Raw genomic sequence first — 22,228 nt, 5'->3', positions numbered from 1 at the left:
CCAGCCAAGATTGCTGAGAGAAATAGTAGTGATTGCAGAGGTGTTGCCCATAGCTTTGCAAACATCTGTAGATACCGTAGTGGTGGGTGGTAGATCGGGGTATTGGTAGTCTTGCCTAGAGTCTGAAGGAGCCTATTTTTTAATGCTCTTGTTCAAAGAAGGGTGCATGGATAAATCCAGCAACTACAGACCATTCAGGTTGATCTCAATGATGACGGTATTTCTAGAAACAATAATTGTTGTTACTATAACAATATTTAAAAAACATTTGGACAGGTCCATTTGGAGAGATTTAGAGGGATACGGGCCAAACGTGGTTGGGTGCAACTAGTGTAAATGGAGCATCTTGGTAGGCATGGACAAGTTGGCCCAAAGGACCTATTTCCATTCTCTATGACTTTATGACTTGGACATAGCATCGATTTGTTAAAGGCAGAATGAGTTTATATACAGTAAACTGAAGGCGTTTTATGAGGGGGTAAAATAGAGAGACAGTGAGGGACTTCATCAGGTGGCGCCCGCAATGGCTGCCTCGCCAACAGTCTATCTCGTCCTTTTCCTTCGTTTTTTGTTTTCTAGTATGTGTTCAAATGCATCTTGTAGTGTACTTTAGATTTTTTTATGTGGGGGGTGGTGGGGGGAGGGTTTGGGTTTTAATCTCTTAGCTTGACGGAGATGCATCTACGTATTGCATCTACGTCCGCACTGTGGCCTAACATCGTGGAGCTGGCAATCCCTCTGCCTGTTATCGACCTCGGAAGTGGGAGCCTGCAGACTTAACATCGCGGAGCTCATGGTCCCTGATTAGGGACCGACTTTGGGAGCTCCAAGCCGCAGGAGCTTCGACCGCCCCAACGTGGGAGCATCGATTGCCCCGACGCGTGAGCTTTAATCGCCGGCTTCGGATCGTCCCGACTGCGGATGGTTCGACTCACCCGACCACGGCAGAATAAAGAGAGAAGAGGAGGATTCGACTTTATTGCCTTCCATCACAGTGAGGAACATGGGGAATCTGCTGTGGTGGATGTTTATATTAACCTTTATGTAGTTGTGTGTCTTGTTGCTTTATTAGTATAGCTGTCAGGGAATTATAATTGTTATTCACATGGGTAGCTCTAAGACCAGCGTTTCTTTGGATTGGTGATCTAAACGGTTGTATTTGCTTCACGGGTGAACGATATATGATGTGGGTTGCACTGGCATTCAACGGGTTGCAGGGCAAGTATGTGAAATGAGAATTGCATGTAACTGGGACAAGGGTGGGGGAATGAGACCAGCTGGGTTCCTCTTGCAGAGAGTAGGCACAGTCAGGCCAAATACTCCCCTCCTTACAGTAATCTTCCTGGAATTCCGTGATGCCACTGTACATTAAACTGGCTGCAAGAGAAGAATTATGGATTGAGTATGAATTCTCACAGGTTCTGCTGTTTCTTTGGGCGGCACGGTGATGCAGTGGTAGAGTCGCTGCCTTCCAGCAAATGCAGCGCTGGAGACCCGAGTTCGATCCCGACTACGGGTGCTGTCTATACAGTGTTTGTACATTCTCTCTGTGACCTGCGTGGGTTTTCTCCGAGATCTTCGGTTTCCTCCCACACTCCACAGGCGTACAGGTATGTGGGTTAATTGGCTTGGTAAATGTAAAAAAAATTGTCCCTAGTGGGTATAGGATAGTGTTGATGTGCGGGGATCGCTGGTCGGTGCGGACCCAGCGGGCCGAAAGAGCCTGTTTCCGAACTGTATCTCTAAACTAAACTATGTAATCATAGAGTCATACCTTCATACAGCATGGAAACAGGACCTTCGGCCCAACTAGTCCATCCCAACCAAGATGCCCCATCTACATGTCCCATTTGCCTGCATTTGCCCCATATCCCTCTAAGCTTTTCTTATCCGTGTACTTGTCCAAATATATTTTAAATGTTATGGTACCTGCCTCAACTAATTCCTCTGCAGCTCGTTCCTCCCCACTGCCCTCTGTGTGAAAACGTTGCCCCTCAGGTTCATATTAAATCTTGACTCTCTCACCTTAAACCTATGTCCTTTGTTTGTTGATTCACCTACCCTGGATAAAGGACTGTGCATTCACCATATCTATTCCCATCATGATTTTACACACCTCTGTAAGATCACCCCTCAGCTAAATGAGACTAGCTTAGATGGAGCATCTTGGTCAACGGACGAGTTGGGCAAAAGGGCCTATTCCCGTACTGTATGACTGTCACAAAAAGGAGACAATAGTTTCATTGCAAGGATATTTTTTATCAGTGTACAGCAATGGAAATAGCAACAAAATTAATCAGTTTTATAAATTCCACACTTGTAAAGAGAAATAAATTTGCTCAAATGCAAATAAGTGAGACGTGTTGGTGCAAGTCTGGACTGCAGCATCCTGAAGTGAAACCAGATCTTCAGGTTATGGAAACACAAGGAACTGCAGACCCTGAGTTACAAAAAATATAGTTCTGGATTAACTCAGTGGGTCAGGCAGCATCTCTGGACAACATGGATAGGCGACGATTTGGTTCAGGACCTCACGGTCTGAAGAAGAGTCCCGACCCAAATCATCACCTATCCCTATCCAACAGGAGATTCCGTCTGACCCATTGAGTTCCTCCAGCACTTTGTGTTTTTCAAGTCAGTTTATACGCAGGAGAATGAAAGAATAGCCATGGATAACATTGGTCGGGAAATCTCCCCAATTGTGGTAATCTTAGGATGAGTAAATGTTGGAAGATGGAGCAAAAATTGCAAAATTCCCAACGGATCTTCACATTATCTCTCCCTTTCTAACCTATTCTGTAAAATTGAAAGGCAGCTAAATGGCTGGAAGTTCATTATTAACTATCCATTTATTACAATGGTACACTCTCAGGAGCCCACTTTTTTTTTTTTTTTTGGCACACAATATAAACAGTGATCCCAACAATAAGACACCCAATAACTACGATCAATATTGGGAACCACATCTTCTGGTTTTCACAAATCCACCACTTCGACTTAGACAAAGGCTCAAAGAAAGATGCCCTGGCTATGTTTGACAGTTTAGAGGTAAGATTGCTTTTATCATACGCACGCACAGCAAAGTAGATCGCTGCACCATTTTGCATGTTTGGATGCTCGGAGTAAATCGTCACCGTTTCCTTGGAACCATAGGGTTGTGGATATATGGTAGTCGTATTAATCAACAGAGCTCTGAAAAAATGGTCTCTTAGTTGCAGAAGTTTGTCACTCATTCTCATTTCGTAGCGAGATGCTAAAAAAAAAGGCATAGAGGAGATTGGATGCAAATTTTTTTAATACACAATTGTTTGTCCGCGTTTTTATTATTTTTGTCTATGTTTATATGTAGTTTTGTTATTTTATGTTGGGGTGTGTGCGTGTGGGGGGGTGGGGGTGGGGTGGGAGGGAGGGGGAAACTTTTAAATCTCTCCCTGCACTGGAGACCCGACCTTTTCTCGTCGGGTCTCAGTTGTCGTTGGGGCTGCAACGAGGAGCGGCCTCCAACAGAAGAAGCCGGGGACTCTGGTGCCGACTCACCTCACCGTCGCGGAGCTGGCCGAGTCCGGAGCGGGTGGAGCGGTGGAGGAGCGCTGCCGCTGCCGCTGCTGCTGCTGCTGCTGATGCGGAGGCTGCTACTGCGGGTCTGCGGACGGCGGCACCGGGAGCCCGCGGATCCCTGGAGGGAGACCGCTTTTCAGGGCTCCTGCAACGGCGACTTCTCCCGCCCGAGTTGCGGGGTCGAAGAGCTCCTGGAGCGGGGCCTACATCACTGCCCCGCGCGGCTTGGAATGGCCGCGGGACTCTGCGAGCGCACGCCGGGGTCTCTAACACCAAGACCCGGTGTGCGACCTCGCACCATCCGGCGTGGCTTTAATGGCCGCGGGACAATCGCCATCGCCAGGCGGGGGCTTTGACTTTGACTCTGACATCGGGGGGGGGAGAGTGCAGTGGAGAGATAAGGTTTTTTTTTGGCCTTCCATCACAGCTATGTGATGGATGTTTATGTAAAATGTAAATTATGTTGTGTCTGGGGTCTATTTGTGTGTAATGTATGGCTGCAGAAACGGCATTTCGTTTGGACCTCCAGGGGTCCAAATGACAATTAAATAGACTATTGACTATTGACTATTGACTATTGACTATTGACTATTGGATAAAGCAGACAGTTACTATGGCTTTATGAAAAGAGGTCAAGAAAGTAGACAGGTTGTGCGCAACCTTCAATAAATATAGAGACACCAAGGAACTGCAGGTGTTGGTTTATAAAAATAAACACAGTGCTGCAGTAACACAGCAGATCAGTTAGCATCTCTGAAAGACATGGATAGGCAACATTTCAGTCATTATTTCAGGAACCCTTCTTGAGTCATCAAGATTCAAGATTCAATTTAATTGTCGCAAAGTGAAATTGATGCCAAGACCAACTCTTATCTACCTCTACATAATCCATATCCCTACATTCCCAGCATACCCATGTACCTATTGAAAGATCTCTTAAATGCCATAATATGCATATGGCATTTTGGATCATTTAATTTTATACAAATAGCTGAACCATCTTATCATCAACTGTAGAGTGGTAAAGACTTATCATCTACCTCTTTCTAGATGCTCGGACTATCTTTAGCGGAATTGACTGCACTTTATCTTGCATTAAACATTATTCCCTTTATCCTCTATCTATACAATGTAATGGCTTGATAGTAATCACGTGTAGTCTTTCCGCTGACTGGATAGAACGCAACAAAAAAAAGCATTTCATTAGACTTTGGCACACGTGACAAAAATAAACTATACTAAACTAACCAAGTAGACTAAGCTAGACTAAACTATAAATCCTTTCGTTTTGTGCAATATTTTATATCAATTGTAATGTTTTATATAATAATAACCATTGTCTTTACACTTGTAATACATTTCTTAAACTATTTCTGCATTGTGCTGCTCTTTGTGTTTGACTTAATTTAATCCACTAAAATGGATTAACACTAAATTCATGTATATGGGACAACTATATCCCTGCTGTAATAAGAACTCGTCAGTCATTGGATCAATTCACACCTCGAAAAAATAATTCCTCATAGGTAATTTATAATCACAGTCAGAATTACCTGATCCTTTATCATAGTTTCCTCCTGGTGCGGTCCATTCCAGCTTAATTTTATTTTTAACTATTGTTGCCAGCAGATCTGTGATTGTAGATGGTGGAAAGTTAATAAGGGATGTCGCCGATGGCAGTGAGATCGACCCTCCTGCTTGAACCCTGTTGAAGTCTCCTAATTCATCGTGTAGATCTTCCTCACTAATGTCGGATTTGAATGGATTGACCTCAATATTTCCTAAAAGGAAAGAAAGTAATGCACTGCTTAGATCCTGCCTCCATAACCAGTGCAAAGGACATTTACAAGAATGTTGCCAGGACTCGAGGAGCTAAACTACAGTGAGAATGAGCAGGCTAGGACTTTATTCCTTGAATAGCAGAATAGAGGTGTATAAGATCACGGATTGGATAGGGTGAATGCACAGAAGGACACAAAGTGCTAAAGTAACTCGGGGTCAGGCATCATCTCTGGAGTACATGGTTAGGTGACGTTCAGGTCACTCCTAATTGACAATTAGATCAACTTATTCTCCCATATATATGAATACTTCAGACATTCTTGCCTTCATTGGTCAGGGTATTGAGTACACAAATTGGGATCTTATGTTACAGTTGCATAGAATGTTGATAAGGCTACGTTTGGAGGACTGTGTGTAGGAAGGAACTGCAGATGCTGGTTTACACCGAAGATAAACACAAAATGTTGGAGTAACTCAGCAGGTCAGGCAGCGTCTCTGGAGAAAAGGAATAGATGACGGTTAGGGTCGGGTTTCAGTCATAAGAAGAGTCTCAACCTGAAATGTCACCTATTCCTTTTCTCCAGAGATGCTGCCTGGCCCGGTGATTTGTCTACACAAAATGCTGGAGTAACTCAGCGGGTAAAGCAGCATCTATGGAGCGAAGGAATAGGTGACATTTCGGGTCGAGGCCCTTCTTCAGGCCCCAGCATTTTGTGTCTATCATTGGAGGGCTGTGGACAGTTCTGGTCACCCTGCTACAGGAAGGATGTTATTAAACTGGAAAGGGTGCAGAAAGGATTTTCCAGGATGTTATCAGGACTGGGAGGTTTGAGTTGTGAGGAGATGTTTGATAAACTGTGTCTTTGATTCCAGGAACATTGGCGGCTGAAGTGTGAACTTATAGAGGCTAATAAGATCCTGAACGGTATACAACAGACAATCGATAATAGGTGCAGGAACAGGCCATTCGGCCCTTTGAGCCAGCACCACCATTCAATGTAATCATGGCTGATCATCCCCAATTCCTGCCTTCTCCCCATATCCTCTGAATCCGCTATCTTTCAGAGCCTTATCTAACTCTCTCTTGAAAGTATCCAGAGAACCGGCCTCCACCGCCATCTGAGGGAGAAAATTCCACAGATGAGGTGAGGTGATGATGAGGTGATAAGTCACAGTTGAGGTGTGAGGTGTATAGATGAGGTGAAAAGTCACAGTTTTTTTCCCCAGAGGAGGTAAGACTAAAAATAGAGGCATAGGTTTAAGATGAGGGGGAAAGATTAAAAAGTGATCTGAGGGGCAATTTACTCACACATAGGATGGTGCGTACATGAAATGAGCTGTCTGGGGAAGTGGTAGAGGCCGGTACAGTTACTACATTTGAAAAGCATTTGGACAAGTGTACAGATGGGTTTGGAGGTATGTGGTCCAAGGGCAGTCAAGGGCGACTAGCTCTGTTAAGCAACTGGTTCAGCATGGGCGAGTAGGGCCAAAGAGCCAGTTTCTCTGCTGTGTAGCTCCATGACTGTATTAGCGATTCCACCTCTATTTTGCTGAATCTTCATTACCATTCTCCACGTATCCTGGCAGGCACAGGGCCTGTCCTCCTCTTCTGACCGTTACACTTGTGGTGCCTTCGATTCCCAGCACGCGCACTTTAACGCTGTATCTCCCCTTTCCGCGGAAGTCGATGAAATACTTTGAGTAAACACCGTCATTCTTAACAATATCAGCACCTGAGGGCAAGGAAAGGTAAATGAAAATCAAAGAAATGTGTTCTGACAATAGGCTTGATTGTATTCATGTACAGTCTTTTCTTTGACAGGATAACACGCAAACAAAAGCTTTTCACTGCACCTCGGTGCACGTGACAATAATAAATTAAACTAAACTAAAAATCTAAATAAATGATTGTTGACGAACGATGAAAGGAATATTAATAATGCAAAAACATTAGCATTTACATGCTAAATGGTATAATGGAGGTTGATAACCTCACCAAAAGGATATTCATTAATGACTAAGTAATATTTGCAAACCAAGACTAAGCTTCATAACTTTCTTTGGTTGTGATACATTGGCTTTGATATTAATGCTTCGACAAGCTCTTATAATCTTTCATTTATTATTTTTCTCAGAATGTGGTCATCACAGCCAAAGCTAACATCCGGCTTGCAATCTGGAATCATAACATCGATGGATTAGACCAAGTAAGGATGTCCTTGCCTGCTGATCATTAGTGACCTGGATGGATCATGGATGGCACAGTGACGCAGCGGAAAAGCTGCTGCCTGACAGTGCCAGAGTCTCGGGTTTGATCCTGACCTCGGGTGCTGTCTGTACGGAGTTTCTATGTTCTCCCTGTAACCGCGTGGATTTCCCCCGGGTGCTCCAGTTTCCTCCCACATTCCAAAGACATGCAGGTTTGTAGATGCATTGGATTTGGTTAAATTGTAAATTCTCCCTAGTGTGTAGGTTAGGACTGCTGTGGGGCAGTCATTGGTCAGTATGGACCCAGTGGGCTGAAGGGCCTGTTTCCATGATGTATCTCTATCCTAAACTAAGCTAAAATCAATGGATTGGTTAATGTATCCTACCTAAACCATCATCAGAAAGCTTCAGTTGAATTGGAGGATCATTGGGACGTTCAATAATAGCTGTCACGATCGCATTCAGGACTGGTAGAAATCCATGACTAACTTCCACATAGGATATCATTGGGCTAGTGGAGTCTTTCCTGCTGATGTACCCGTTAACCTTGATTGGCGGAACTTGTGCATCTGCTGCTCGGGAAGTGACGATGATTGTTATAACCTGGTTACCTCCGCCGTTCAGGATGCTGTAGAACCAGGTTCCACTCTAGGAAACAGAGAGTCAGTGTTATTTATATTCGCGAGGTGTATAAGAGCTTTCTCAAGACTTGCTCTGTGTCGTCCAGCATTGCCCAAATATTAATTATTGCCTATGCTGACCGAATTGATCTCAGCAAAGACTCTAAATTTCAACAAACTCAACAAGTTAGGCAGCATCTGTGAAGAGTGGAACACTTGACATTTCAGACTATATAGCAAATGTTTTGTTCCATACCTGTGCAGTGCCTTTAATCATAAGACGAGCTGATTTGGCAGACTGATCTATCTTAAAGTAAGCGTTATTATAAATGTTTCCATTGGGATCACGTACAGACATCGTCGGAATCACTGATTCCCAGTTCACCACGAAAAATGTATCATTACCAATAGTCTTGTCGATAACAACTGTACCATTTAACCATCTATTGCTCCCAATGCTTGTTCCTGAACTTTCAAGCTGAAACCAAAAAAACAGAATCATTATTTTACTGTAATACAATCACTTAGTGAGAATATAAGGACTTATGTCGTAGGTCCCCGGCAGAGTTATTTGATGAACTTCGTAAAGTCATGACTGTTGCAGGCCAAGTCAATGGATAGGTGCAGCGTAGGTTTACAAGGTTAATTCCCGGGATGGCGGACTGTCATATGCTGAGAGAATGGAGCGGCTGGGCTTGTATACTCTGGAATTTAGAAGGATGAAAGGGATTCTTATTGAATTATATATATTTATTAAGGGTTTGGACATGCTAGAGGCAGGAAACATGTTTCCGATGTTGGGGGAGTCCAGAACCAGGGGCCACAGTTTAAGAATAAGGGGTAAGCCATTTAGAACGGAGATGAGGAAACATTTTTTCACACAGAGAGTTGTGAGTCTGTGGAATTCTCTGCCTCAGAGGACGGTGGAGGCCGGTTCTCTAGATACTTTCAAGAGAGAGCTAGATAGGGCTCTTAAAGATAGCGGAGTCAGGGGATATGGGGAGAAGGCAGGAACGGGATACTGATTGGGGATGATCAGACATGATCACATTGAATAGCGATGTTGGCTCGTAGGGCCAAATGGCCTACTCCTGCACCTTTTGTCTATTGTCTATTGACATGTTAAAGGCAGTGATTGACCGATTCTTGATTAGTACGGGGTGTCATGGGTTATGAGGAGAAGGCAGGAGAATGGGGTTGAGAGGGAGAGATAGATCAGTCATGACTGAATGGCAGAGTAGAGTTGATGGGCCGAATGGCCTATTTCTGGTCCTACAACTTATGAACTTATGGAAGGTAACCAAACCTGAATGGACTGCTGGCTGCTGTCACCACTTCCTGATATTAATCCGGTGAATGAATCAATTAATCCATTGGTACTCAGGTCATCAGTTGCCGCAAACTGTAAGCCTCCTGCAGAGGGAAAATTGTACATTTTATGATTGACTTGGCTAATATCCATCACCTATCATAATTAAGAAGTTAAGTAAACTCTGTGAAATGCAGCCAATGTGGCAAGACCTATCCAAGAAGGCCAAGAGAGTTTAATTGCCGTATGCACTGGGAACAAAACAATGTGAATACTTGCTGCAGTTTTACAGACATTCACTCAGAGGCTGGCTATTCACTCAGAGGATGGTGGGTATATGCGGAACAAGCTAACAGAGGAGGTAGTTGAGGCAGGTACTATAACAGCATTTAAAAGATACTTGGACAGGTACATGAATAGGAAAGATTTAATGTAGAATATAGAAGAGTACAGCATAGGAACAGGCCCTTCAGCCCACAATATTGTGCTGAACATGATGGCTACCTGAATTGATCTCATCTGCCTGCACATGATCCAAATCCCTCCACTTCCTGCACTTCCATGTGCCTATCTAAAAGCCTCTTAAACACCACTATTTTATCTGCCTCCGCTGCAACCCCTGAGTGCGTTCCAGACCCCCACCATCCTCTGTGTAACAAACGTGCCCTGCACATCTCCCTTAAATTTTCCTCATCTCACCTGATGGCTATGCCTTCCTGTGTTGGACATCTCTACCCTGGGAAAAGGTTCTGAGTGTTCACTATGCCTCTCATCATTTGATATACTTCTATCAGGTCTCCCCTCAAGCTCTGATGTTTCAGAGAAAACAATTCAAGTCCATCCAGTCACCCTGTTGATGAAACCCTCTAATTCAGGCAGCTTTCAGGTAAACCTCCTCTGCATCTCCTCTCCTCTTTGGAAGGATATGGGTCAAATGCAGAAAATGGGACTAATATTAGATGGGGCATCTAGATCAGCATGGACAAATTGAGCTAAAAGGCCAGTTTCCATGCTATACCACTCTATGAACTATTAATGCAACAAGACTCATTAACGCAACAACCGCCCTACTATCTTCATCCAACTTGGACTAAAATTGTTCACCCCTTTAATCCCGACTAACCTTGCTCTGCTGAAGCGACCAACATGAATAGATATGAGATGTTGGATCTAAAATGACAAACAGGTGTATGTGTCGTTGTTGGCATTATGCACAGCCCTAACAGGAAATTTTGGGTCAAGCTTGTGCCCAGAATCCAGATGAACAGAATTTTACTGGGGCGGCAAAGTGGCACAGAGATAAAGTTGCTGCCTTACAGTGCCAGAGATCCGGATGCTGTCTGTACAGAGTTTGTACATTCTCCCCGTGACCACATGGGTTTTCTCCGGGTGCTCCAGTTTACTCCCACACTCCAAAGATGTACAGCTTTGTAGGTTAATTGGATTTGGTAAAATTATGTGGTCCCTAGTGTGTAGGATAGTGCTAGTGTGTGGGGTGTATGGTGTATATTGCTCCTAATGTGTAGAATAAAACTAGTGTTTGGGTGATCGCTTGTCAGCGCGGACTCGGTGGGCTGAAGGGCCTGTTTCTGTGTTGTATCTCTAAAATCCAAAAAAAAATTAAGATCTATACTCATGAAGCAGAAGGGCCTGTCCCACTTAGGCGATTTTCCAGCAGACTGCCAGCGACTGTCAAGTTCCTGGCAGTCGCCTGAAAAACCGGGAGCTTGAACTGCGACTCTCAGAGTGGAAAAAACACACACACACACACACACACACACACACACACACACACACACACACACACACACACACACACACACACACACACACACACACACACACACACACACACACACACACACACACACACACACACACACACACACACACACACACACACACACACACACACACACACACACACACACACACACACACACACACACACACACACACACACACACACACACACACACACACACACACACACACACACACACACACACACACACACACACACACACACACACACACACACACACACACACACACACACACACACACACACACACACACACACCGCAACGGCGGGGGGGCTGGGAAAGCGGGGGGAGCACTGTCTGAAATTCACACGGTGCAAAGCCAAGGTGATACAGACACACACCGTGATGAACAGGAAGGTTAAGACGGCTAGCACAGTGTACGGTGAGTCCTTTAAAAGAGGGGGGAGAGGGGGAAGGGGAGAAAGGGGGAGAAGGGAGGGGGAAGGGAGGAGAAGGAGTGGAGACACTTTTAAGAAGCCAGGCAACTTTTAATAAGCCAGAGATACACAGCTGAGAAGTTCGGCGGACATTTAACATTTGTCAGTTATCCTTGGTTCTGAAAACTCGTGCTTACGTTTTTTTTCCCCAATGAGCCAATGAAAATGACCGAACAGGAAAAGCGATGAATACAATACAATACAATACAATACAATACAATACAATACAATTTATTTGTCATTTAGACCCCGTTGAGGTCCAAACGAAATGTCATTTCTGCAGTCATACATACAAAACGAAAAAGACCCAAGACACAACACAATTTACACAAACATCCTTCACAGCGCATCTTCTCCTCGCTGTGAAGGAAGGCAAAAAAAACCATATCTCTCCCCTGCACTCCCCTCTCCCCCTCGTGTCAGAGTCAAAGACAGAGTCAAAGCTCCCGGCGGGCGATGTTAAATGTCCCGCAGCCATTAAAGCCACGCCGGGTGATGCAAGGCCAAGCACCGGGTCTTGGTGTTGGAGCCCCAGTGGACTCTTGGTGTTGGAGCCCCGGCGGGCGCTCACAAAGTCGGGCGGCCATTCCAAGCCGCGCGGGGCGGTGATGTAAGGCCCCATCAGGGACCCGCGGGCTTCCGGTATTTCTGTCCACAGACCTGCGGTAGGAGCTTCCCAATCTCCGGGGGTCGGGCCACAGCAGCGCACCACCACAGTTCCACCCGCTCCGCGATGGTGGGTAAGTCCGCAGCTCCGCGACTGGAGCCCCAGGTCGTTCCTGTTGGAGGCCGCTCCACGTAGCAGCCCCAACGACAACGGAGACCCAACAAAGAAAAGGTCGGGTCTCCCGTGCAGGGGAAAGATTTTAGAGTTTCCCCACCCCCCGACCCCCACACACATACCCCAACAAAAATAATTAAAAACTACATTGAAACGAAACAGAAAATAATAAAAAGACAGACCGACTGCAGAGGCCGCTGCTGACGAGAGTCGCGCCACCCACATATTAACTAAAACTACCTACGACTACCTCGACTATCCATAACTACATGGCGACCCCACTACAACTGCACTTACGACTACAGGATTATCGATTTTCTCCATGGTGACCAATTTTTTGTTGCAGAAAATATTTCAACATGTTGAAAAATTTGCGGCGACCATACTGAAGCCGCGACTAGTTCCCAGAATGCGGGAACTCCTCGCGACCATGAAGGAGACTCACCAGAGACCACCAGCAAACATATGGCGATCATAAGGCGAGCGCAGTCTCCTGCACTCTCCTAAAAAGTCGCCTAAGTGGGACAGGCCCTTTAGTCTTCTCTGTCAGTCAGTGGGATAATCGTTATCCTAACACAATATATTCAGCCACTTCCTTTGAGTACTAGATACCTGTCATAGTTGAGAGCTCTTCTAGCTCTTCAGCTGCAGATGGCCCCAATGCAATAGTGTGGATTACAGCTCCACTTTGTTCCACTTCCGGGAAGCAATTACCCATAGAGTGATCTATTCCATCTGTCAGTAAAATGATTTCATCCCCCTGGGTGGCACTGTCATCTCCACGAAGTACCTGCAACAATGAATTATCAACATGGGAAAAAATGCAACTTTTAATTTGCAAGTCGCATTGGTAGTAAGGAAGGTAAATGCAATGCCAGCATTTATTTTGAGAGGTTAGCATGGTGACGTAGCGGTTTAGCTACTGCCTTACAGCGCCAGAGACCCAAGTTCGATCCTGACTACGAGTGCTTGACTGTACGGAGTTTTCTCCGAGATCTTCGGTTTCATCCCATACTCCCAAAGCATACAGGTTTGTAGGTTAGTCTGAAGAAGGGTTTCGGCCCGAAACGTTGCCTATTTCCTTCGCTCCATAGATGCTGCTGCACCCGCTGAGTTTCTCCAGCTTTTTTGTGTAACCCAGGTTTGTAGGTTAATTGGCTTGGTATAAATGTAAATTGTCCCCAGTATATGTACGGTAATGCGCGGGGATTGCGGTCAGTGCAGACCCGGTGGGCCGAAGGGCCAGTTTCCGCACTGTATCTTTAAACTAAATAAAAGGGTGAGAATACAAAAACAGGGATATAATGCTGAGGCTTTATAAGGCACTGGTCAGACCACATTTGGAGTATTGTGAACAGTTTTGGGCCTCACATCTGAGGAAGAAAATGCTGGTGCTGGAGAGGGTCTGTAGGAGGTTTACAAGAATGATCCCAGGAATTATGGTTGGGTTAACATATGATGAATGTTTGAAGGCACTGGGCCTGTACTCGCTGGAGTTTAGAAAGATGAGGGGGGACCTCATTGAAACTTACCAAATACTGAAAAGCATAGATAGTGGATATGGAGAGGATGTTTCCAATAGTGGGAGAGTCTAGGACCAGAGGCCATAGCCTCAGAATTAATGGAAGTACCTTTAGAAGGGAGATGAGGAGAAATTTCTTTTGTCAGAGGGTGGTAAATCTGTGGAATTTATTTTAAAGGTGAAGATTGCCAGATTCTTAATTAGTACAGGTATCGGGGGTTATGGGGAGGAGGCAGGAAAATGGGGTTGAGATGGAAAGATTAGTCAGCTATGATTGAATGGAGTAGATTCTGTGGACGAATAGCCTAATCCTGCTCCTCGTACATATGAACTTACAGGTATTAATTAAAATGAATAGAATTGGACAAACTTCACAGCCTTACCTCAAAGCCAGACCGAATTCCTTCACAGATGTTTGTACCCCCAGTAGCTAATGTTGGTAACAGCTTTACAAGCTCCTCTCTCACTTTATTATTATTGATCCTTTTTAAACGCGTTTGAATGCTTGCACCGTGGTTAAAAGTGACCATTCCCGCATATGATCCGGTCTCAGCGATCTGCAGCAAGAATATCTCAGCTGCTTGTCGGAGCCTGCCAATGCGATTCTCCTGTATATCAAAAAGGCACCGATTAGTGTCCAGAAACAAAAAACGTGGCAGGGCCATGGGGAGCGTTATAGAGGGCAGAGGGATCCAGGAGTGGAGGTACATAATTCCCTGAACATGGCATCACAGGTAGATAGGAAGGTCAAGCGGGCTTTCAGTACATTAACCTTCATCAGTCAAAACCTTTTACTGTATCTCGGTGTATATGACAATAATAAAGCATTGCCAATACTAACAGCGAATTCAGCAAAACATCACGATGGAATATTGTAAAAACGTTACCATGCTTCTTGAGACATCAAGGACTAAGCAAAGCACACGATCCTTGGCCTGAAGGAGCGTGAATGTTGGTTCGACCGAACCAGTGTGGGGCGAGGAAATGTTTCTGAAATCTTCCGACTTGCTGATCACGTCCCAAGTGCTCCTGTAATTGCACATTCTGTTCTGCATGTTGGGCGCTTCAGCATTGTGAGTCTTGTTATCACAGAATTTATCCACCTGGAAGTTTGCAGAAACAGAACTGAGGTGAAAGAGGCTAGAACCGCTCAAAAGCACTCAACAATATGCCGCTAAATGTAAAACTACAATATATTGAGAATAGTACCCCAGCATGCTGTTCCGGAATCCAGTCAAGACCATGGATTCTCCATACTCTCCCCTCTCTCTCGCTCACTCCCCACACTCTCTCTCCCGTTTCTTTCTTGTCCTCTTTCACCCCCTCTCTCCTCCCTCTCCCTCCCCCTCCCTCCTCCTTCTCTATCTCTCCTTCCCTCTCTCCCCCCCCACTCTCTCTGTCTCCCTCTCCCCTCTCCTACCCTCAGTCTCTCCACGTCTCTCTCTTCACCTCTCTCACTCTCTCCCTCAGACCCCCCTGTCTCTCCCCCCTCTCTCCTCCCTCTCCCTCTTTTCTCTCTCAGCTAACTCTCTTCCTACCCTCTGTTTCTCTCTCCCTCTCTCTCCCCTCTCCCACTCTCTCTCCCTCTCTCTCTCATCCTCCAAACTCTCTCCCCCTCTCTCCACCTTCTTTCTCTCTCCCTGCTCCTTACTCTCTTCCTCCTCCCTCTCTCTCTCCCGCCCTTTCCTTCTCCCTCCTCTGGCCCCCAACGTTGGACCATTGACCAAAGGTCCACCAATAGACAATAATCCAGCGGGTGGAATGAAAATTGACAGTTGGCCTCTCAAATCCATGAGTAAGTCCTCAGACTCTCAGTGTCCACTTAAGTCCTAATTAGTAAGTTTGGCAACTCCATTTAGAGCCAGCAACAACAACCAACAATCTGGGCAAATAACAAGCTTCCTGTGGCTTTACTTACATTCGGCAATCCCTGTAAGTACATTATTGAAGATGATGACCTCTGATTTTTCTCTGGGAAGAATTGGCATTGTTTGTTTGGTAATCCTGTGCTTTCATCAGTGGTACATGAAGAACACACACTGCCCTTACATTCAGCAGTCTTTCCTCTTATGCTGAGAGAACATCTGCAAATCAAAATAATAATTAGAAATCTGCACTTGCGTTCATACGTATTTGTACACTTGACAATTTCATCAGAACAGATGAGGAGTGATCAAATTTACCAGTCCAGAAAAAAATGCTGGAGAAACTCAGCGGGTGAGGCAGCATCTATGGAATCATAGATGCTCCATAGATGCTGCCTCACCCGCTGAGTTTCTCCAGCATTTTTGTCTACCTTCGATCTTTCCAGCATCTGCAGCTCTTTCTTAAATATACTGGTCCTCTCATTTACAGCCTAGTCTTCAATTCTGATCAGTTGCCTGTAAATTCCCCCTAGTGTGGGTAGGATAGTGCTCGTGTATGGGGATCGGTGGTAGGCATGGACTCGGTGGGCCGAAGGGCCTGTTTCCTCACTGTGTCACTAAACTAAATTAAACAGCCCCTGGCATTTTGTTGCAGAAACACACCACCCTCTGTATAAAAAACTCGCCTCAAACCTCTCCTTTAAACTTTGCCCCTCACATTTTAAAGCTATACTTTGATATTTCTACTCTTGGAAAAAGGTGTTGACTGTCCACTCTCTCATCATTTTATATAATTCTGCCAGGTCTCCCCTCAATCACCGGAGTTCCAGAGAAAACAATCTAAGTTGCAGCAAATACTAGTGGAGGTTGGACACTAAATAATTGGAAGTTGCTGTAGAAATATAATTCCTCCCTGTTTTCTTTCAGCTAGAAATCGCAAAGAGCAATTCAGATTATGCACTTAGCCTTGCCGTACCTTGTTGCTTCAGCAGTTTCGCTGTCAGATATGTAAAATGGAACCGCATCATTATATTCGTCAAACACACCCCAGCGAAGATGGGCCCATTCATGAACAAATACCCTACCTGTGAAAATAATTATTTTTGCAATGGTGAATTCAGTTCTTTCGCATTCGCAGAGGTCCAAATAGCAACCAAGAGCATCTGAGTCAGTCTGGTTATGCACCCACATCGACGTGTTGAATTTGCCCAGGAAGCCACACATTGGAGAAGGAAGAAGCATACAAAGAAGGAACAATAGGTTGGACGGCACGGTGGAGCTGTGGTAGAGTTGCTGCCTTACAGCTCCAGAGACCTGGGTTCGATCCTGACCACGGGTGCTGTCTGTACGTAGTTTGCACGTTCTCCCCGTGACCTGCGTGGATTTTCTCCAGGATCTCCGGTTTCCTCCCACACTCCAAAGACGTACAGGTTTGTAGGTTAATTGGCTTGGAAAAATAGTAAATTGTCCCGAGTGTATGTAGACAAAAATGCTGGAGAAATTCAGCGGGTGAGGCAGCATCTATTGGGCGAAGGAATAGGTGACATTTTGGGTAGAGACCCTTCTACATACACATCTATGGAGCGATAGTGTATGTAGGCTAACTTTAGTGTATGGGGATTACTGGTCGGCGCGGATTGTAGGGTCTGCTTCCGCACTGTATCTCTAAACTAAACTGAAACTAAAGTTATTAAATGATACACTTGGGTGTTTGACAAAATATCATGTTACCCCAATTTAGTTTTAAGCAGTACATACAATACATGAAATAGCAGTGCAAATTAATTTAATGTAATTTACCTTTCGGACAGTAAATGGTGGTCATTTTGTCGTTTAGAATGAAGTTTGGGGTGAAGTGAATATACCGTCCCTTCTCGCCACACCCGCCATACTGCAGGGTGTATGGAGTATCTCCTTGTTTAAGATATGGTTCAGCAATGATTACACTCGCCTATGAAAGAAAATTGCACATTCCTAGGTGAAAGTCCCTCCGCACAAACAGAAAACACTGCCAAGAGGGGAATTGAAGAGCATTTAATTGTCATATATGCTGAAACATAAATTAACCAAAAACAATATTAGTGCAAAACAAAGCAAAAGAGCAAACAAGACACATCGTAGTTTGGAATTTAGTTGCTGTTTGTACTGTTCCATAGCCTAGTAGTTAGGAAGAATCTGTTCCTGAACCTGGAGGTCACAGTTTGCAGACTCCTAACCAAAGATCTTATAGCGAAGCAAGATAGGCTACTCCTGCTAAATGCAATGGACTGACGTGTAGTACGCTATGGAGGGGATCATGGGCATTTCCACGCCCATTTTAGCAACCTGAGCCTACCGATCCCGACCCGACTCGCACTGTAATCAATGTTGCGGGGCAACAGTTTGTGTGGGTCAAATTCATAAATCTGTCAGTTCAAACTTCTTGTCATGAAGAAAATTGTCTTTTCTAATGTTTTTTAAATCATTTCTTTTTAAATGGCTCACAAGCAGTGTTTGAGTTGATTTTGTAGTAACCAGAACCGACCCGACTCGCAGGGTGATTGACAGGGGGGGACATTTTGTGCGTGATATAGGGTTAGATTCATAATTCTGTTAGTTCATAATTCTGTTGATTCTTGTTAAAGAATAAAATGTTTATAAACACACATACATGAAAATTATATAAATGTATATACACACACAATTATATTTCTTCTAATCCAATAATGAACTTTATTTCAGACTAGACAAGGGACATTAAATAAGAAACATTGTAAATAAGAAACATTGTCTTGGGGCACTCTCTCTCCCTGCTGCCCCGGGCCCCGCACTCTCTCTCCCCTCTGCCCCAGGCCCCACACTCCTTCTCCTCGCTGCGGATCCAATCTTTGGCCGGAAGCAAGAAGGCGGGAGCAAGAAAGCGGAGCAAGATGGCGGAGTCAGGTTGCTAAAATGTGTCCTATAATCACCCATGAATCCGCCCATGAGCGTACCTCACTTTTGCGTGAGAGTAACCCATCTTGCTTCGCTATAAGATCTTTGCTCCTAACACTTTCTTCCCGATGGCAGGTGTGAATCTTTGTAATGCTGGCTACCTTTTTGAGGCAGTATCTCCCTTAGATATCTTCAATGGTGGGCAGCTCAGTACCCAAGATGGGCTGTGTCCATCACTGTTAGTAATCTCCTTGTAAATTGTGAATTTTAATATGCTATGTTTGAGAACTTATGGCCATGTCCCACGGTACGAGTTCATTCCAAGAGTTCTTCCGAGTTTGCCCTGATTCGAACTCGGAGATTTACAGTAATGGCCGCTCGTCGGCACTCGGGGCTCTCGTGGACATTTTTCGACATGTTGAAAAATCTTCACGAGTCTTCCCGAGCTTACCTGCCGTTAGCGAGTCTTCCCGAGTTACCTGCCATTAGCGTTACGAGCTAAGATCTCCGACATACCCGCTACGTTCATTCTCCGTGCTTACCACGAGTTTGATTTTTTTTCAAACTCGGGAGAGCTCTTGGAATGAACTTGTACCGTGGGACAGGGCCATTAGTGTAAGAGTATTGAGAGATCTGGGGTCAATCATGCTTATGTTTCCCTCATCTCTGCCTGACCTATTTGCCCCAGTACATCATACTCCAAGTCTTTCCAGACTCCATTCTGTCAATGTTCCTTGTGCTTGAACAATTCCCCATTGTCCTTTTGGGCCAGGTTCTCATTCCTGCAAGCTTCGATCCTGACTTCCTGTCTGTTCGGAATTTGCTCGTTCTCCCACAAGGATTTCCTGAGGATGCTCCGGTTTCCTCTCACATCTCAAAAAAGATTTCCATTTGTACAATACAATACAATACAATACAATACAATTTATTTGTCATTTGGACCCCGTTGTTTTTTTTGCCTTCCTTCACAGCATCTTCTCCTCGCTGTGAAGGAAGGCAAAAAAAACATATCTCTCCCCTGCACTCCCCTCTCCCCCCCATGTCAGAGTCAAAGACAGAGTCAAAGCCCCCAGCGGGCGATGTTAAATGTCCCGCAGCCATTAAAGCCACGCCGGGTGATGCAAGGCCAAGCACCGGGTCTTGGTATTGGAGCCCCGGCGGGCGCTTACAAAATCCCGCGGCAATTCCAAGCCGCGCGGGGCGGGGATGTAAGGCCCCGCTCCAGGTAATCTTCAACCCCGCAACTCGGGCGGGAGAAGTCGCCGTTGCGGAAGCCCCGAAAAGCGGTCTCCAACCAGAGACCTGTGGGCTCCCGGTATTTCTGTCCACAGACCAGCGGTAGGAGCTTCCGAATCTCCCGGGGTCGGGCCACAGCAGCGCTCCACCACAGCTCCACCCGCTCCGGACTCGGCCAGCTCTGTGAAGGTGAGTCGTCACCGAACAGTGCTATTATTGTAGTATTATTTGTAGTATTAATTCGCCTTTGCAAATTGTCCCCTAGTGGTCTGAAGAAGTATCTTGACTAGAAACATCACCTATTCCTTTTCTCCAGAAATGCTTTTTGTGTCTATCTTTAGGATAACATAGAACTTGTATGAATGAGTGGTCGATGGTCGGTGCGGACTCGGAGGGCTGAAGGGCCTGTTTTCATGCTACATCTCTAAACTAAACTATACTTATTCATTTACATAAATAAGTTCAATTTTTTATTGTCTATAGGGAATTACCTTGTCTCTCATTGAGAGGCTATTAACTAGGGTGACATAGTGGAGTAGTGGTGGTTGCTGCCTAACAGTGGCAGAATTCCAAGTTCAATCCTGACCAAGGGTACTGTGTGGAAGGAGTTTGTAGTTCTCCCCGTGACTGCGTGGGTTTTCTCTTGTTGCTCTGGTTTCCTCCCACACTCCAAAGACGTGCAAGTTTTATAGGTGAATTGGATTCTATAAATTGTCCCGTGTGTGTAGGATAGAAGTAGTATGAAAGCGTGATTGCTCGTCGATGTGGACACAGTGGGTCAACAGGTCTGTTTCCACACGGTATCTCTAAACTAAAATAAACTAAACGGATAGGGAGATAGTACCTGTAAGAATATCTAGGTAAGTTGCTATTCGGCCTGATTTATCTTCAATTTCCTCAGCTCCATCACTCAACATAACACTACAACCTACAATGGGCTTTTTAGGAGGTGCCGCTGGTGGGAAACGACTAATAATCATTTAAATCTCTCACCCCTTTGCACTTACCTTCTCGTATGACTCAGTACTTGTTCTCTGAACCACGTTCGACTTCAGTGCCCAGGTAGCAGGTAGCACGATTTTTACATCTGAGTAGTAAAGTTGATGCATTGTAGCTTTGGAGAGGTAGTTCGAGGCTTCAGTCATCATCTCCTGCAAAGTAAATTCAGGATTAAAAGATAATTCTTGGCTTTTAATCACCTGGCGGGCAGCGTATGAACGCGATAATGCGCCATTAACTCGCATTAAATCCGAAACACACGCAAGATGAATAACCTACAATGAACAAAACAGCAGAAATTAGATCGCTTCAGACATCACCTCACCTTAACGTTTTCAATGAGCTTGTTGTTATATTGGATGTTGGGATTTATCGCAATAACAATGTTTCGATACCCATTGTTGACCAGTGTAACTCTGGAGCAGTTCAGAACACAGACATCCAGGAGACAGTGCAACACGAAGCCTAGGATTCTGTAAAACATTTTCATTGCTCTGAAACTCACTCTGCTCAACGATACTTCATATAAAGCAAGAAATAGGTTCTCTAGTGACACCCATTTCCTGGGAGTGAACGGAAAAGTTTGGTGATGGCTGTACGATGCGATGAGGAACTGAGTGAGAAATTCCAGTCCACTGCAAATATAGAAACATAGAAGCATAGAAATTAGGTGCAGAAGTAGGCCATTCGGCCCTTCGAGCCGGCACCGCCATTCAATATGATCATGGCTGATCATCCAACTCAGTATCCTGTACCTGCCTTCTCTCCGTACCCCCTGATCCCTTTAGCCACAGGGGTCACATCTAACTCGCTCTTAAATATAGCCAATGAACTGGCCTCAACTACCTTCTGTGGCAGAGAATTCCAGAGATTCACCACTCTCTGTGTGAAAAAATATTTTCTTTAATATATTCCTTTGTTCAGCATGCGCAAGGCCAGTATTTTATGATGATCTTGCCCAGATTTGGGGAATTGAGGACCAGAGGACATAGGTTTAAGATGAAGGAGGAAAGATTTAATAGGAATCTATGGGCTAACTTTTTTACACAAAGGGTAGTGGGTGTAAAGAACGGGCTGCCAGTCGCGGTAGTTGAGGCAGGAACTATCCAAACACTTATGAAACTGTTAGACAGGCACATGGATAGGACAGAGATAAAATGCAGTCAGAGATA

General features: G+C 45.0%; 1 protein-coding gene across 1 annotated transcript; it reads right to left on the bottom strand.

The window, feature by feature from the left end:
- Positions 1-287: 287 nt before the first annotated feature.
- On the bottom strand, positions 288-21,593 carry LOC129715169 (calcium-activated chloride channel regulator 1-like). Its single transcript, XM_055665038.1, has 14 exons — positions 21,382-21,593; positions 21,065-21,208; positions 17,709-17,859; positions 16,885-16,993; positions 15,962-16,127; positions 14,931-15,146; positions 14,427-14,651; positions 13,134-13,311; positions 9,475-9,581; positions 8,425-8,646; positions 7,935-8,196; positions 6,906-7,073; positions 5,112-5,339; positions 288-3,253 (listed from the first exon to the last, which is right to left on the bottom strand). The coding sequence occupies exons 1-14, from the start codon at positions 21,544-21,546 to the stop codon at positions 2,853-2,855; spliced, it is 2,742 nt and encodes a 913-aa protein (XP_055521013.1). The 5' UTR covers positions 21,547-21,593; the 3' UTR covers positions 288-2,852.
- Positions 21,594-22,228: the final 635 nt, after the last annotated feature.

The sequence above is a fragment of the Leucoraja erinacea genome, unplaced genomic scaffold (assembly GCF_028641065.1).
Source record: "Leucoraja erinacea ecotype New England unplaced genomic scaffold, Leri_hhj_1 Leri_104S, whole genome shotgun sequence".
Taxonomy (NCBI): Eukaryota; Metazoa; Chordata; class Chondrichthyes; order Rajiformes; family Rajidae; genus Leucoraja; species Leucoraja erinaceus.
Note: the sequence above shows the minus strand (reverse complement) of the source record. Positions and strands in the feature narration are given on the sequence as shown.